This window comes from Ictalurus furcatus, chromosome 10 (assembly GCF_023375685.1).
Source record: "Ictalurus furcatus strain D&B chromosome 10, Billie_1.0, whole genome shotgun sequence".
NCBI lineage: Eukaryota > Metazoa > Chordata > Actinopteri > Siluriformes > Ictaluridae > Ictalurus > Ictalurus furcatus.
The window spans coordinates 18,545,977-18,564,653 of NC_071264.1; the positions used below are offsets into that span (position 1 = coordinate 18,545,977).

General features: G+C 36.1%; 1 protein-coding gene across 5 annotated transcripts in view; it reads right to left on the reverse strand.

Moving 5' to 3' along the window:
- The window catches only part of atp11b (ATPase phospholipid transporting 11B (putative)), a 66,528-nt gene that overhangs the window by 9,575 nt on the left and 38,276 nt on the right, over positions 1-18,677 (reverse strand). The window contains exons 21-31 of one of the 5 annotated variants that reach the window (XM_053635626.1): positions 17,273-17,375; positions 15,810-15,955; positions 15,640-15,699; positions 14,522-14,649; positions 13,940-14,078; positions 12,766-12,789; positions 12,309-12,374; positions 12,121-12,224; positions 11,408-11,573; positions 7,112-7,197; positions 3,911-4,489 (exon numbers count right to left, since the gene is read on the reverse strand). In XM_053635626.1, coding sequence (XP_053491601.1) covers positions 4,405-4,489; positions 7,112-7,197; positions 11,408-11,573; positions 12,121-12,224; positions 12,309-12,374; positions 12,766-12,789; positions 13,940-14,078; positions 14,522-14,649; positions 15,640-15,699; positions 15,810-15,955; positions 17,273-17,375 — 1,107 coding nt within the window. In that variant the 3' untranslated portion in view covers positions 3,911-4,404. Of the gene's footprint in view, positions 1-3,910; positions 4,490-7,111; positions 7,198-11,407; positions 11,574-12,120; positions 12,225-12,308; positions 12,375-12,765; positions 12,790-13,939; positions 14,079-14,521; positions 14,650-15,639; positions 15,700-15,809; positions 15,956-17,272; positions 17,376-18,677 lie in introns of those variants that run through there. The other 4 variants (XM_053635625.1, XM_053635628.1, XM_053635624.1 and 1 more) reach the window with 4 other exon arrangements.

An 18,677-nucleotide genomic window follows, 5' to 3' on the forward strand; every position in this document is an offset into this window, starting at 1 on the left:
AATACTAGCAGGAACTGGGCTAAAACATTAAACTCTAACACCACTTGGCTTTGTGTTACTGGAACAGAACTACGATATCCTCAAGTTTAATGCTTTGAAATTTTGCAAAATGTAAATGTTTTTAGAATCTGCAAACACCCTGTAATAACGTTAAAAAAAAAAAAGGAAGAAACTGATACTATATATTACTATTGTTATTAGCGGTTCAAGCCTGAAGGGCTGAAACTGTACTGTAATTGTAAGGTTTTTTAAATGATTATTATTATTCTGCCCTAAAACTGATTGTGCAGACCAAACCGTAAGTCGTAGAGAGCTGAAACTTTGAGCGACGGTAGTACCCCAGAGTACTACAGTGTTGTAGTGGTGCTATAGTGAGCATTTATAGAAAAATTGCCATAACTTTTGAAGCGTTTGTCACAGAGTGTCTTATATCTATGGAATCCTTGGGACCAGACGAACAAAACATACATCTTTGATTTAATTTCATTTCAATCATTAAAATGTTTCTGCAGTCTTGGATTTTTCGAAAAACCTACTTTTGTGAACTAGTCCTGAGGTTTTTGTCCGATCGGGACCAAACCAGTGCCAAACGATTCTATGGAGTCTCTATCAATAATTATCTAAAAAAAGTTTGAACTTTCACCCGAGATAGCTATGGTATGCGAGAAAACAGGAAGTAGGCGTGGCCACTTTTTTTTTTTTAACACGTAAATGGCTATAACTCATGAATGAAATGAGATCTTCACTGAACCTGGCATGCCTATGTACGAGGTCAATCTTTGGTTGTACAAAAAAAAGGGCATGGTTTTGCCACATATAATGGCACTATAATAACAAAAAAAAAAAAAGAAAAAAATTTAATTAGCAGTAACTATGGAACCGTTGATCCGACTGACTTCAAAATTTGCATAGTGTCTTTGTCTCTGGTACCATCATAGTCTGTGAGGACATTCACGTATGTTGAGAAACATGGACACCATTGGCCAATCAGAATTTTGCAGCTATTAGACAAGGTTAACAATGACCGATCAGACTGAAACTTGGTGTACTTATTTTACTCTTGGTCTAAGAGGTTTGTGCCAAGTTTTTTAAAAAAACTGGCAACTAGGTGGCACGATCACGATTTTTGTCGTCGTTAACGGTTGTATATAACGCAGTGTTTTGAAAAAGCACATATATAAAATGATAGGACATCTCATTTTAAACAACTTTGCTTCAAGAACCATTGGTGGCTGTCAAACTGTTCGGTAAATATTTCTGATAATATTAAAAGCCTACTTCTGCAAACTAGCCATATGATTTTCACTCAGTTTCAATGAAACAAGTACTACACGATTCTCTGGAGTCTATTTATAAATATTTATCAAAAAAAGTTGGACTTTCAATTTTACGCTTCAATGCCATGCCAAAAGTAAAGGTAGTGGACTTGGCCACATTAGTTACATAATAATAACTCTTAAAAAGGAAATAAATCTTTTCACCAAACTTGGTACACTTATGTAAAGGCTCAGTCTAAGGTCAAGTCACAAAAATTATGGAGTTTGGCCACTTGGTTGCGCTATTACAGTTAAAAAAAATAAAAAAAATAAAAATACTATAATACAGTGGTTGTATAAATGGTGTGTAAATGAGTATATTATCCGATGTTTCAGATATACACCTGTTCTTTGTATCATCTGATAGATCTCATTCTGAACAATTTTTCCTCTAGGAGCACTGCTGTCAATCAAATTGTTCATTAAATATTTGAGATTATTTTATAAACAGGGTTTTGCAAAGTAGTCCTAGATTTTTCACTCAACTGAAACAAAACTAGTGCAGGACAATCTTTTGGACTATTTAGATAAATAATTATCGAAAAAAAAGTTGAACTTTTAATTTACCATTGCAAGAGCACATCAAAACATTTGAAGTGGGTGTTCCCTCTTTTACTAAAACGGCTATAACTCTATAATGGAATGGAACAGAATGGATATTTTCACCAAACTTGGGCTACTTATATATAGGCTCAATCTGAGGACAGATCTAAAAATATTAAAAAACAGAAAAAAAACATTAAATTGGCACTAAATGTGGAACCATTGGTCCAATACACATCATAAATAAATCTTGCAGTAATTGTCCTTGTCCAAGGTCCAACCAGTGTACATGAGGACAACTGTGAATCTTGAAAAACATGGCCGCCATCGGTCAATCAATGTTCAGCAGCTATTAGATGAGCTTAATGAAGGAGGATATTTCTTTAAATTATTTTGGTTTTTCTTTGATTTAGGTGCTTATAGGATTGCACAATATTAAGTAATAACTTTTAACGTCTTTAAGAGCCCTAAACGGCTTGAACCCCGATAATTGCTGCTTGCAGCTATATTTATTATATTATAAACAGTGGAAGGATGAGGAAATTGGTGATTTACACAATATTTAGGGAACTGATTCAAGCAAAATATAAAGGAACATAATAAATCCAAGTGTTTAAAAATTTGCCTAAGAAATCTATGTGCATTTCAGAGGACAGATGTGTTCACATTATACACAGAGATGCATCACTTGGAGTTGTATAAATGAACCATCAAGCCAGACAGATCTGAGCAAGCAATCAACTGTGAAGAGAACCTTGTAATGTGAGTGTAGACAGAGTGAAACTGTATTAAAGTATGTTACAGCCTGAGAAAGCACACTGCCAATGTGCCCATTATAGATTATGCATAATACAATACTATAGACTGTATAGACTAGTTAGTTTGTGTTTATGGAGTGTATTATCCTTACTATTTTATTATAAGAATTCACATGTAATTGCTTTGGCTACCCTTAAAACTTGTTAAAGTGAAACAGCAGCCGCTTAATGACAAATGGAGCATCTGTACTGAGACACTCAACATCTTTAATGAGCTGAAATTAAACCTGCAGAGTCGTTAATCAAATAAGCTTCCAGTTTGTTATGAAGCAGAGACAATGCTACAATCTCACACACACACAGGCTCATATTTGGTTAAATATTATGTTGCAATATAATTATCATCTGCATTGTGGACAAAGGAGCTTGGCATTTTGTTCTTGATTAGGTTCACCACACAAGAGCTCTAAGGAATAAAACACCATGTCATGGTGTTCTAGTAAAACAACCAACGACAACGTGGTGTGATGAAGTGGAGTTACTGTTACCACTCTGATGTTGATTATTTTCCTATAGCAGCATGTCCTGGAGTGGTTTATTCCGACTATACAACAGTCAATTTATACAACTGTAATATTTATAATTTATTAATTAATGACATTTCAAACGTATCTGTTTATAGTTACATTTAATATTGTCGAATGTCATGGAACAAGTTCTCACTTATGTTATAGCAGCTATAAACAGTTGCTCCCTCACCAGCCTCTCTATTTTTCACTTTCTTGAAGTTAATAAGATAAAAAACACAGCTTGTCATGTCAGCAAGAAACCTCAGTGTAACCTCCTCTGTCCCGAAGATGTCTATAAACTTAGTTACAGCTTTACCTCTGACTGTTACAAAGAAGTAAGTGTAGAGACTCCTTCCAGAAATTTTTAAATATATACACATCTCTCCATACAGAGAAATCTGTAAACTTTAACTTTTAAAAATCTGTTTATGTAGAACATCCACTGTACATTGTATATTGCTGAGAATTAAATGTTACTCTAGAAATGATAACATATTAGAACGAGCACATGAATATAAACTGGAACTACAGTCAGAGCTGCAGTTATAGAAAATGAATCAACACCTTCAACAGCACTGTGGTGTAATAATGTGGTGTAGCTTGTGCTTGTTGGTGAGAGGTGATTATCAATGCACACATTTCATATCAAAACACAAAGGATATTAGCAAATCAGTTGTTCACAATGTAATTGTAAACAATGAATTTGATTACTGAAGCTAAACACTGCTTGACAGTACACATTTATTGGTAATGAAGATAAACACAGTAACATAAAACACCTTCATACAGCCACATATAAATCATTTATAATCATATAAAAATACCTGAACAAGTATATTTTTAAAAAAATCATTACATGCTTTCCCATTATAGTACCAGTTATGATATTATCTCGATTTTACAAAAAAAAAAAAAAAAAAGTACCGTAAACTATTTTTTTCTGAAAATATACTGCAAAAATATAGGTAATGATTGAATGATTTAAAAGCATGCACATCTTGAAGGCACGAGTGTGAGGATCAGAACACACAGGCTCTGACGGATGGATGGCACAGTACAGAGTACACACAATGATGGAGCAGAACCGAAACATGAACCTTCCCCATGACCTGTGATCGATTGCGCACGCACACACACACACACACACAGGTCTAGGCTGGGCAGTACTACCTAGGGAAAGGGGGGAACTGTGTGATGGATAGAGGAAGAAGAAGCAGCTAGCAGTTGCCAATTGTCCTCCCCTCTGTCCCTGCTTTCAGCAGAGTCATATTCTGAGCCGACTGAAACTTTATCCTCTTCCATCTGGAAGGACAAAACAGCTGGTTAAGGCTCCCAAACCGACAAAAACAGGAGAACGGAGGGGAAAAAAGCGTTATAAAAAAAAAATGAGGGAGTGAGCAAGAAAATGGCCATTGGTCCACTGCAGAGACAGCGCTGAAATGAGATTCTGTTGTTACCGTATTTTCTGGAATATATGCCACTTTTTTGGCCTGTGATTTAGCAATGTATTAGCATAATTGCGATTATACAAGCATAATCATGCTCATTTATTACGGTTATTACTGGCATGCTAGTCCAGAAGTCATGTGTCTGACATGATGAATGAAACTTGCTGTGATTGGTGATGATATACTAGCTGCACTTTCAGATGTTAACATGGTGCTGTAGCGCCCCTAGACGTAAAATATACATTTTATAATTGTAAACATTCTTTAGGCTGTATAAAGATTATAAATATGTATAAAATGCCTGCAGATAGAATTTAGTGAGAACTTCCATGCCAGAGTGACTTATCATTCTGTAGTAAACTTATTTACTACAAAAAAACATTTAGATTAATGATTAAAAAAAGAAAACTCTCATGTCAGCTGGACTGCAGATCATGTTCTCTGCTCATAGCAATAAATTATAAAAAATGGATTATTCCCTTTTTTTTGGCCCATGCAGCCTACGATAAAAAGGAGTTTGAGGCCGTGCCAGTTTCAGGTGTGTTAGTTATAAAAAGTTTGAGCATTGCTCTTTCTGGTGCATGCATGTTGGGTTAAAAAAATATTAAGACCTAGATTATAGTGCTCACATCAGCCTGAGGTAAAAGAAAAATGAGTGCCATCAAATGAAAACAAATGAGAATTGTGCACATGCACATATGGCATAGCAGTTTAGCAGGTTAGCGGTGTAACATGCGCTGAATCACCTGAATAAAATTAAATCCAGACGTCTTTAATTCAAATAAGATGCTTTAGTTTGATGTTTATGCTAAAATCAGATTGTGCTTGAAACCACACCTACTGTGTTACAACTAGAGATGGTATATATGTGATACACGCATAAAGGAAATGATGGAAAAATCAGATATTGGCGAAAACAAATGATGTGTGATTCTGTAACAAATCTAGCCTAGAATATCAGAGTGCAACGCAGGATAAAGTCGGCTACATGGCCTAAGGTCAACAACAAAAAATTGTTTTTGGAAATGGAAATAATTACTATAAAGAGCCTCGATTGTACTTTTTGTCAGGACTCATTTGATTATCATCATTATATATATTTCCTGTATTTATTATATTCTTTATATATATATATATATATATATATATATATATATATATATATATATATATATATATATATATATATATATATATATATAAAATTAATAAAAATAATTTTAAGTAAAAATAAAAGTGCAGTTTTGCATAAGCTATGTATTTTTTCCTGTCATTTTTAAGTGCCTCAGTTTAAAAAAGAAAAGAAAAAAGCTTTGTCATTAAAAATAAATAAATAAAAGGATAAGCATCAATATTGGTTGATAATGTTTCAGTATTTTCTTCTTTTTTTTTGTGATATAAAAAGTGGTATCGTGCCACCTCTAATTACAAACGTAATGTTATTTTTAACCATCGGGTCAGTCCTCATTTGTTGCAAGTTGAGAGCTTTTGCGGTAAAAAATGTATCTTTCATTTAAATTAAAAATAAGGATGGAAATGTGCATATAAGGACATGCAGGTTGACTCGGGCAGACATGCAGGGTGAACTGTGTGACTGCAGTTATCAGCTCGCTCACTTTTCTTTTTCCTTGTCTGATCTCCAATACTGATTAACACACCCTTGTTAGCTTTGTCCTCATAGTTGATGTGCTATTTCAAATTATATCACAAGAATGGACACCATGCAGTACAATGGGATGAGTGTGTGTTGGGATGCACTGCTCTGTCAAGCAATCTCCTCGGAAATGTACAAACTTAATCTGTTTAAAACTCAAACTAGATGGCAGAATAAAGTAACACTGTCATGTACCACAGTGGTTCTCAAACCTTTTTAGAGCCAGCGACCGCTTAATAGATTCCACTGACCCTCTCAGCACAGGTTTATTTTTCTATTTAACTATTATTCAAGTGTGTGCCAGATATTCTGGCTATTTATTGGACACACAATTATTATTATTATTATTTTTTTTAATTCCAAAGATCACATTAGGTCCAACTTGTTCTTGAGTGATAAAGATTTAGATTTAAACCCATGGAATTCAGAACTCAATTATAAATACAAGTTATAAACATAAATATGATAAATCTTATTATCTATGATAGGTTGTGATTTCATCCACTGTAGCAAAATAACAAACAAATAAATAAATAGATATCACAAACCCCATTTTGAGAACCAATGATGTACAGATTTTTAGCATTTGTATAATTATATCTTTAAGTCATAACTCGTTTCCTACAGCTTCCAAGATGGCAGGAAGCGCTCAACCCAAGAAAAATGTAGAAGGGAAAGTGTGTTAAAACAGTATTGGAACACAGCTTCGCTCGCTCTCTCTCTTTCTCTCTCTCTCTCGCCCTCCTCTGAATGCTGTTTAGTTGGGTGTGACTACAGCATGCAGCACGACACTGAAGGGTTAAATGGCTCAGCCTACTCTACCTAATCTTGCCCAGCTGATTCTTGGCTCTGGAGAGTGGCTGCAGAGCGATGAAGTCATCACCTATAGCGACTCGGTTGGAGTACATCTACAGAGCGAGAGAAGGGGGTGAAAACACACACAGGATCAGTAATAAGAGGACAAGGACACAGATGTAGAGCAACGTACACACACTCACAGTTGGAAATTTTAACCCTGCATTCACACTGGCAGTCAGTCATTAGTATAGAGAAAGGAGGCAAAGTGACTGTGCAAACTTTACATTTATGCAAATAAGAATCTAAGAAATGTCTTGATAACGTGAGAGGATGTTGGGGATATTCAATAGATATAAAAATCCATATCTGGATTTCTGCAAAGTTTATTGTTAATTGAATTGAACCTTTGCTGGAATGAAATTGGCAGCAAGTGAGATGTGAGGAACAATTCTACCCAATCATGTGAAGTGTTAAGTATCAGGAGTGGGCGATATGACAAAAATATCAAATAATTCTCAAAGACATTATAAACATTTTTGCTTCTGAAATAAATGTAAAAATTAAGCACAACATTTTAAAGCTGCTTCCATACAGATTGTAATGAAATTTATTCTAATAAAAATGTTTAAAAATTATTCAGATATCACAATATCTCGGAAGTGTACTGAAACCATTCATCACAATATTGATATTATAACATCACATTGCTCAATTTAAAAGTATTTTTTTTAGTTCCTATCAGATACTCCTTCCAACACAAGATGAAGGAAAATTTAACTTATGAGCTTTATCCATTTCTGATATTTTGGAAGGTAAAATAAATAAAACAATAATTTATAAAAAAAACAAAAAAAAATCTGTTTTGGAGAAAAATCCTGGGTCTGATTAGCCTCTAATAAACCGAATTACTGGGTGCATGTATGAATTACAATTTAATACAATAATTAAGTACACAATTATTTTAATTTGCCTTTAGAAGGGTCAACCTGGTTTAAGTTTTGCTTAATTAACATATGACAAACATCCACACACAAAATGTGCATGACAGTTTCTCTAGTTACCGCTTACTGGAGAAACAATGGCAACAAACAATGACCTCAAATCAGAAATGCCAACTAGCAACCTACATACAGAGAAAAACAAATCATTGCTGTGTGAACACAGGATAAGACTGAAACACGCTATACCAGAAAAAAAAAAAACAAACAAACAAAAAACCTATAGACCTCAAAGGCAACACCACACAGTCTCACCATAACACGCAGAAAGACTGATAAATCAGTCTCTCTCTCTCTCTCTCACCGGGACTCGCTGTAACATTTATCTATGGCCTCTTTCAGAGTTATGGATGTGAACTTGCATCAGTGAGAGATTACAAGTGTGATCATGTGACCTTTTTGGGAGACTGATTTTTAAAAGTTTAATATGACTTTACGACCCTGTACGTTCATGTGATTATCCAATCAGCCAATTATGTGGCAGTAGCACAATGAATTAAAACATATAGCTACAGGTCAAGAGCTTATGTTAATGTTCACATCAAACATCAGAATGGAGAAAATGTCATCTCAGTGACTTTGACCATGACGTGGTTGTTGGAAGTGGTTTGAATATTTCAGAAACTTCCTGGGATTTACACACACGACAGTCTCTATAATTTGCACAGGAACTGAAAAGAACAGTCTATGAGTGAACTGAAAAGAACAGTCTAGAACAATCTATGAGTGGAAATGCCTTGTTGATGAGAGAGGGCAGAGGAGATTGGCCAGACTGGTTTGAACTGAATGGAAGTAATTCAAATAACCACTCTTTATAACCATGGTGAGCAGAAAAGCGCCTCAGAAATACACATCATATCGAACCTTGACGAGGGTCCCATGCCTGACAGCTTTGGTTGGCACAGACTCACCAAACTGGAGAATTCTGAAGATTAGAAAAACATCAGCTTCATGAGGCTGTTTAAGGCTGTGTGTGTGTGTGCGCCTCTCAGAACATTGTGCACGCATGCTCACACAGGGTCACGTATTCATACTTGCACATAACGAGAGTGTATCCTCTAGGAGGCGCTGTTGCATGAACCACACCTGACTTTACTGAATTGCTGTCTGGAAGGGCCAAGAAACAATGCAAGTTCTGTGTTTCACTGTAGGAATAATAAATAGGAGATAAGATGGACATAATGCTGCAGTGATGGGGAACCTTGTGAGATTAATCATAAAACAAGTGAATTCTCACAGAAAGCATTTCTGAAGTGTTTCAACTTGTCTATATTGAGCAGCATCAGCAAATCTTAGATCAAAGCACTTCAATTAAACTAGTGTTTAAATCGATCACAATACTATCAATCACTGATGCTTTAGATTTGAGATATTTTAAGTTGCTGCGGTTTACACCACCTCCGCTGTGTGTTTATTGAGAGTCCATTAGAAGAAAGAGAAAGTAAAGTGTGCAATCCTGCAGAATTCAAATGACAATTATGAAACAGTTAGTTCCAGTCCACTGATTTGATTGGTTGAGCAGCGTTCCAAGAGTGCGTATATATCCTACAACAGCACTGGGACGTTTCACTGTTTATATAACGCCTCTCGTCTGTGTTCACCACTTAAATTCCACTTAGTACAGCAGAGTTAGCGACATCATCTGTGGACATCAAAGCAAACTATACTTTTCAGGAATATAACTCGACTTAAAACATGAAAGCTCATTAGATTAAGGTGAAAAGGAAGAAGGGACACCAATTTCAAAGGATGCACCTTTAACAGGGATGTACAAATTAATGTGAGTGAGCTAGCCAGCTAATCAATGTGCTACAGATCTCCTGGATCTATTTCTGCTAGCGGAACAAAAATAAACGGAACATTTGGCCATATCGTGTCCTAAATATCAGTTATTTGTGGAGAATCACAGTCATGCCAATATTCAGTATAACCACGCTCTTACTCTTGCAATATTGCTTAATTATAATGAACTACAGTCGACATGAACACAATATCATGATTGTAGTATTCCAGAAACAAATCCATCGTACAATAATGTGATCATGTTGCCGTGTGTGAAGCAAACATGAAACACATGAAGAACTTGCTTGAGTTCAAGAGAGTGCAAGAGTTTTGATATGTTTTATTAAAGATGCCAGTCTGAGAAACTAAACAAACAGAGTGAATATGAATAGAATATGCTTAAACCTACAATTTTTACAGAGCATTTTTAGCCATTTCTGTTGCAAGGTGTTTTAATTAATGAATTTAATCAAACCCATGGAAGAAATATCACATCTCATCAAATCGTTTCCGTGTATGCGATCAGACATACCTCCCGGCCAACCAATCAGCGGTCACCTGATGCACAGCACCGAAGAGACGTACAGCGTGTAACGTGTACACTGGAGGGATTGCGCACTAGCAAGTCTCTGCATGCCATGTTTAACCATGATCCCCCTCCCTGCGCCAGACAGGTTAACGAATAAATATAAATCAGCCTTTAGCTTCTCTGACAAATTCTGGGTTCTTCTAGGAACAGGTGTATTTATATAGAGATCACATGACACTTTAGTTGGACGTGGGTCAACTCCATTCAACTAATTATGCGACTTTGATCTTCTGAGCAGGAGTTGATCACAAGAATTATTTGTAAATAATTCTCAAACATATTGACATATAGTCCCAAACAAGTCCATTTTAGTTCTACAAAATGTTGAAAGGTTCAAGTGCGGACAAAGTACTTATACAGTTTATTTATTTACACTTTTTGGAAGTCTATGGTGCATGGAGCACTGGTAAATACCGTATGTCATAGTACATCAGTGTACCTGTCCTGAGTGAGGCTTTAAACGCTTTTACATTTTACAATAAAGAGGAACTCCATGTGGGTCGACCAGTTATTCCACAGGTCTTTGTCTCTTCAGCTTCTCAGAAAGAGGAGGAAGGTGACATTATCGTTAAAGAGAAAAACACCACACACTCACCACAACGCAATCTGATTTTTAACCCTTTCTTCTTAAAGGTAAATACCAGCTAGAATGTAAAGCTATAAAGTTTCCACAGGATGTGGTTTGTATACATCAAGATCATTTAGTCTCAATGCAGTTCTGTGAGCATGTTACAGTGAATGAGGTCATGAGTGTTTGCTGCTGACAAGCCATGCTGAGTTGTGCTGAGTGACATGCTTCCTGTCTATTAGTATCAGCTTATGCAGTGTTCAAGACAGCTAAATTCATTGCACATGTCTTGACATTAATTCATGCAAAACACCATGTTCAGTCCGGCTTTTGCTGATCGTTACAACCGTTAGTGTGTTTAGATGGAGGAAACATATTCTGACCTGAGACTTCTGTGTGCTGGTGGGGTGTAGGTGTCTGTAAAACACTTTCTTGATGACATCGGGGAACAGGCAGGTGATGACGATGATGATGATGGCGAACCAGGCTGAGCCGCTGGACAACAGCTGGACAAAGACGAAATACATGTCCTGCGTGTGGAGAAATGGCCTGAAGGGAAAGGGAGATAAGGTATTATGTCCTTGTACAAAAACACACTCACATCTTCCCAAAGGAGATGTTAAAGTAGCTAACAATAGCAAATTAACATCGGCTAATATGACTTTATTCAAGCTAACAACTACAGCAGTAAACTACAGCAGTCAAGCTAATCTTGCTAGAGAAATTAAAGAGGTCATGGTGATCCCATTACAAGAGTAAACATGGCCATAATCCCACTACAATATTTAAGGGGTCATAATCCCACTACAACTTTTTAAGGGGTCATAGTGCCACTACAGCTCCAGCAGTTAACAAGGTCATAATCCTGGTTATGGTAAATTTGTTGCCACAGGACTGTGATAATGGCCAATCACAGATATAAGCAAATTAAGGTTTAGGGGTTGTTTAATCTTATTCTTGTTAATTGCATTTCCTGATGCCTTGTCAGGCAAATTTTATTTGAGTTCTGATTAAATGTTCATTTCATTTCAAGTCTGGAAACTGTGTACTGTTTTTTGGATTTTTTGTGTTGTATGAGAATAAAGTGCTGAGGTACCATATAATTCCCCCATAAAACAAGGAGAATATGAAGTAGAACGCGATGGAGCCCCATGTGACAAAATGGTTCATCCATGTCCAGAAGTGTGTCTCCAGCGCCAACTGTCATAACAGAAGAGAAGCCAATTAAAACAGCGTCTTCTTCAGAGCTGTTTTTTTTCCCCCTGAGTGACATACATCACTTACCTTTAAGGTTACTGTAATGACCATGACGGTGAACACCAATGTACCGAAAGTCCAGTTTCCAAACATCTACAAAAGCAGAAGGCATGCTTATAAAGTTTAAATGAAACATGGTTTTAGATATCATTTATAAGCATATCAAAAGCTGATGATTAGTCTAGCAGATGCCAAATGTTTGAGGAAACAAGCGGCTGCTAAATATCTTCAGGCTTTCATTAAAAATAAAAGAACAGTGCTTGAGTATTTGACTGAAATCTGAAATGAGGAGGAAATCCAGAGAACATCGGAAGCTAATTTTCCCCCCAGTCATGCAAAGCATGGGTGAGGGAATTTTTCCAAAACTGAGTTTTGTGTGTGTGTATGTGTGTAAAATCGAAAGGTGGCATGACATCATAATGCTGGTGACAAACGCTCATTATACAGGGAGACATGCAACAACTGTAATCCAATCAACTCTTACCAGCTGCCTGTTAGCTCGCAAAATCTGAAAACATGCAGAGCGTGAAGAGAGAGAAAAGAAAGAGAGAAAGATGAGAAATGAAGGGGGGGGATGTGAAAGAAAACAGGGAGGAAACAACAAAAAAAACCAAGCCAAAATTCACCCGAAAATGTGTTATTTTTAGAACCAGAGGAATGACTTCGGGGAGCTGGGGTTTTGTAAATTTTTACTAGCTTTAATCTTGACAAATATTCTCAAACTCCTCAAAATACTCATGAAATCAATAAGGAAGAGAAAACTCCTGATTTGCAGTTCCAGTCTGAGCCATATGGTTAGCCTAGCAAATAATATGCATAAGTAAACATGCTGAAAGAGGGGATTTCTGAGCCATAAGTAAGGAATTAACCACTGTGTGTGGTGTTACAGTGAAATAATCAATGATGTGGTGGTGTGATGAAGTGGAGTTACTTATAACACTTCTATATAGAATTTTATTTTACCCCTTATACCACAGCAATTTGCCAGCAATTTTTTTTTTTATAAAGAATGACACACAATACTTTTTATCCTTGCAGTTACATTTAATGTTATGAACATCCAAAAAAAGTTAGTTACTGTTCTCATGAATGCTATGGCAACCTCTCTTTTTTTTCCTCTTTCTTGAAGTTAATAAGATAAAAATAAGCAGCTTGCCATTTTACTAATAAAACACAATGTGTAAACTGCAATAGTTTCTAAAAAACAGCATTAGAAAATAAAATAAGGACTCTTAAGAAGCTTTGCGAGTATTGATTCTATGTTGTCTAGCATTTGGTGTGGTCCTCAAAGGACTATTCATTTAATTCCAATTAGAAGACTAGCATTTAGTACACAACGCTAGAGGCTCTATCCTGTATTTATATGTAACACTACACCCTCCACATCTGGGTAATTTATATGTAAATGCATTCTGAATAGAACATGCTGAGTTGATTAGCCAGCAAATCAGGAATCCTAACAATAAGACGAAAAGTAGTGCCTACAAAACACTGCTGTCTCTCTCTCTTTCTCTGTCTCACACACACATCCTTTTATGATTAATGTCTGCATGACTGACACACTGGAACTGCTCAAGTGACAGAAGAGAAACTAGAAACAGAACAAGAAAAATAGGAAGTGTGTGTGTGTGTGTGTGTGTGTGTGTGTAGAAGCAGACCTGTCCATTTCCCATCAGACTTGTGTCCTCTCCCATCAGGATGTAGCAGCCAAAGAAGAAGACAAAGGCGTGGCAGAAGCCCAGGATCGTCCAATACAAAAAGGTTTTGAAGGACAGCAGTGAGTTCTTACTGATATCTCTGTTAACAAATCAGAGGTTACAAAATTACGTTATGAGTTTATAAATGTATACTTTTAAGAAAGGTGCACATATTTATACATTTATGTTTCTAATACCACAAATACTATTATTATTATTATTATTATTATTAGATCAATTCCAATAAAGGGGGCGTAGCCTTTGCGTCTCTCAGTTCCAATAAAGGGGATGTGGCCTTTGCGTCTATCAGTTCAAATAAAAGGGGTGTGGCCTTTGCATCTAGCAGTTCCAACCAAGGGGGCATGGCCTCCACACCCATCAGTTCCAATAAAGGGGTGTGGCTTTTATCGGTTCATTAAAGGGGCATGGCCTTTGCATCTAAACAAATCTAAATATACCAAGAATATTATTTTATTAGTTGCAAAAAACTTTTGTATTTTTAGCATTGATGAGAGCAGGATGTGAGTGAGGTGTGTTATATACCTGTAAAGTGCTGGCTTGCTCTGTAGAATGTGAGGATGAACCAGCTGTTCAAAGAGACTGTACACCAGGATGGGGAGGGAGGTGAAGCAGATGTTGTAGAACGTGAGATACACACTGTCATACAACGTCTGTGAAAAACACAGATGAGTAGGAAATGTGCCATGTTAAGGAAAAAACTAAACCAAACAACACACTTGGCTTAATATGGCTATCGAAATTTTAATGCAGTCTTTACTAGGCTGATGGAACCAGTTAGAATACAAAAAAAACCTATGTTATCATACATTACATTATCTGGCCTATAGTAAACATTTCAGTCATAATTTTTTAATTAGCATAATAAATTAGCATAGCACTTTGATTGTAGCTTAAGTTTTAGTATTAAAAACAGCTGTAAAACGACTTTACATACAAATATATATTTTTCGGATCTGAAAAAAGGGATTAAATTAGTGAGAAATGACATTTTGCTCAGAATATACTGCATTATTAGTAGCATTGTTATTAATATTTTACGCAAATTAATTATACTCCAGTGATGCAACCATGCAATTAATTGGGCCCTCTGACCACCCATAAGACCCAGGCTTAAACAAACAAAAAAAAGTTTGACATTTTTCTACCTGATTCAGAAAAAACAACTTATCTAGGGGATTGGTGAATTAAAGCAGTTATAATATACTTTGTATTTATAGGATTTATTTAACAATAGTCTGATTGTTAATGCTTAATATTAACTATACATAGAAACATGGAAATGCAGCATCAAATATGAGAACTTATTTCTTCCACAATATGAACATACTGTACATGCAACACCTACACGGTATGTGTGTGAAAGGTTAAGGGTTAAAGGTTAAGTGTTGATGCCTCTGTGACTTTTTCTGTTGTTTATTCAACCTGAGTAACTTTAGAAGGCAACATTTATAAATAATACATTAGCCCCTGTTCTGTCTCTGACCGGTCACCTTGTTAAAGTGCACAGAGGACAAGAATCAAAAGACATTAAAAAAACCAACAAAAAACAACCAAACAAACAAAAAACCCCACACCATTAAAGACGTTTAGCGCACACACACACACACAAATAGATAACAAAACATGGAAAAGAGACTTACTTGTTGTGAAAACAGACAGAAGAACTGGTACAAAAACTGCGGTGTGATAAAGCACACATTCTACAAAATAAAACACAAAAAAACCACACAAAAAAACACAATTTAAGCAACACTCCTCTGTGACGATAATATAAATCCAGGAATAAACACTCAAAACATTGTGAACGTACCTTGTAGAAAAAGTACTGCACGAGGGTTGCTATTCGAATGTAGTAGAAGTGTCCGTGGACGAGCAGTAACTTGGCGAGGAATTTAAACCTAGCGATTGCATAGTCACTGTTTCGCACAGCTTGTCTTCCCTCTTTCCCCATGATACCTGGAGATCATTGAATTTAATTAGAGCAGTACAGCTATATTAAGGCTGCCTTCCAAAACAATGAATGCACACTTGTCTACTTTTCTACGTTCTAGATGTTTGCAAATGAACATTTTATGTTATGTAATCTAAAGGATAGAGTCACCATGCAAAAAGATTCTTATTTAATGAGTTTAATGAGTTTCCTTAAGCACACATTTTCAGCTGAAGCAGTTCATAGATGTAAACAGGAGCACTGCTTGAACGTTATAACACTACGAACGTGCAATTTGGCTCATGATGATTTATGAGGACATTCATGAGTAAAGTTGCTGTCTTTTTTTTCCTTTGTAATAAACTCTTATGAGCGCTAAGCTTTGGTATTAGCATGTTAGCATCATTAGCAATGCTAGTTAACATATGCCATTCAGCTGCCTGAAATTCAATTCGATTAAATTTTATTTGTATAGCACTGGACATTGTCACAAAGCAACTTTACAAAAATATATAAATTCCAGATATTTTAAATGTGTAAATTAATCCCAAATGAGCAAGCCAGAGGCGATAGTGGCAAGGAAAAACTCCCGGAGATGACATTAGGAAGAAACCTAGACAGGAACCCATCCTCATCTGGGTGGCACTGGATACTGCACTTATAAATAATTCCGTTCTATAACGTGTACTGTGCAGTTAAAAAGTGCAATCGTGTAACCAGGAAATTCATTCTAGTTTTAACATGAAAGCCAAGTTAAGACTATAGACAAGCAATCTGTCTCATAATGATTTACAAGGAAGGTCAGGAGTCTTTTTTCTTTGTAGCAAAAAAACCCCACATCTTTATTATTTATTTATTAAATTATTTATTTATTTGATTATTTATGTGAAACTGGCCATTCAAACAATTTGTGTTATACAGATTGCATTTACATACCTGTCCAGGAGGAATGTTAATTCTGCACTCAGCTGCATCCACTTCACCAGTAATACATTACTCAATCTTGGACAAGCATTGTCAGAGTTTATTCTGGTTTTACTGCTCGTGTCATGTTTTTTTGAAGCACAGCACAACTTTTTTTTGCTCACAGGAGAATTATCTGGCTGTGCTGGGTGCTTGTCAATTACAGACTGAGATGGGCAGAGTGAAGGAGCGCTGGGTGGGGAGTGTCAGACTGACTGACTGACTTATTATTATCATCATTATTTTTTTTTTTATACATATTCTATAGATTTGTCCAGATTATTTGTACCAGTAAGAAATTAAAAAATAAATTTGATTATTGCAACTTTAAGCCCCCTTCTGATTCAATAATTCCCTTCTGCATGTACATAGACATTTACCTATTCCTACATGGGCCTCCTGGATCATACTGACATCATTGGCTCCATCTCCAATGGCTAATGTTATGGGTTTCTCTGGGGACGTCTTCAGCAAGCGAACCACCTGCCAAACACCACCGTATTAAAACAAGCTTTAAAAAACCCGGAATGGCAGCATTGGGCTATTAATAATCATAAAAATAATAAAGGACTTTTTTAATATTGCATTTTTCTTACACTCAGTGCACTAGTGCAATAAATCAAAGTACCAAGAGCAACAACAGTAGAACAGAACAAAAAAGCTGAATACAGGACATTGCTAAAGCTGTAAGATCAAAACAGACAAAAGTAAAAATACCTGAAAAAATAAAAAAGTTACTCGACTGAGAAATTAGAAATTAAAGTACTAAAGCAAACCTGTCTGATTAGATGTGAAATCTACTGTGCTATGCTACTCCAGCAATTATGGTACTTTGATAATTTATTAGTGTTTTTGGAGTAGAGTTATGGTAGTAGTTGTGCTACTCCAGAAACTGCTTATATTTCTTATAACCGCACTGGGATATTTCACGTTGTATTGCTCCACTTGTCTGTTTTCGCAGTGTAAAATTCCACTACCTGGTTCGTAACCATTACTACAGTAAAGTTAGCGACATTATCAGCGGACATGGCAAATGATACTTTTCAGGAATATAACTTTTGACTTAAAATATGGAAGCACGTCAGTTGAAAATGAATAGGAAGAAGGAACGCCAACTTCAACCTTTAACGGGAATGTACAAATTAATTTGAGCTAGCCAGTCAGCTAGCTGATGTGCTATAAAGTGAGTGTGGATTCTCTGGGATCCATTTCCTCAAGCGGAGCAAAATAAACAGAACATTCTGCCAAACTGTGTCTGAAATGTCAATTACTTGATATTAACTTCTTGTTTATAGCTCTGTTGTATGATAGCAATATCACACTTGCAATTGTGCAGTTATACTGAATATCGTCACAGCTGTTACTAGCTGCGGCCAAATCACAGCCATGCCGATGCGATATTCTGTATAAGTGCACTCTTGCTCGGCCGATATCACTTAAATAATCACGCTACTCCATAAATTACAGTAGTTAGCTAATTTGTTAGTGCATTGATGATAATCATGCTAGTACATGCAATTACGATAATTTCCTATATTACTGTTAGATTTGCACTAACATAACAAAAACCTAAAATTAATGCTGGTGAAATTAGCCTTTATTTATAGGGTGGCTGAACAGACAAACCATAGCTATTTAGTGTGTGACGTATGGGAATACATTTCTGTTTGAACACACACAGACCTGCAACACATGCACAAGCAGAGCTGCAAACACACACACACATGCATAACGACAGCTGCAAACACACAGACAGACAGACAGACACACAGACAGACAGACAGA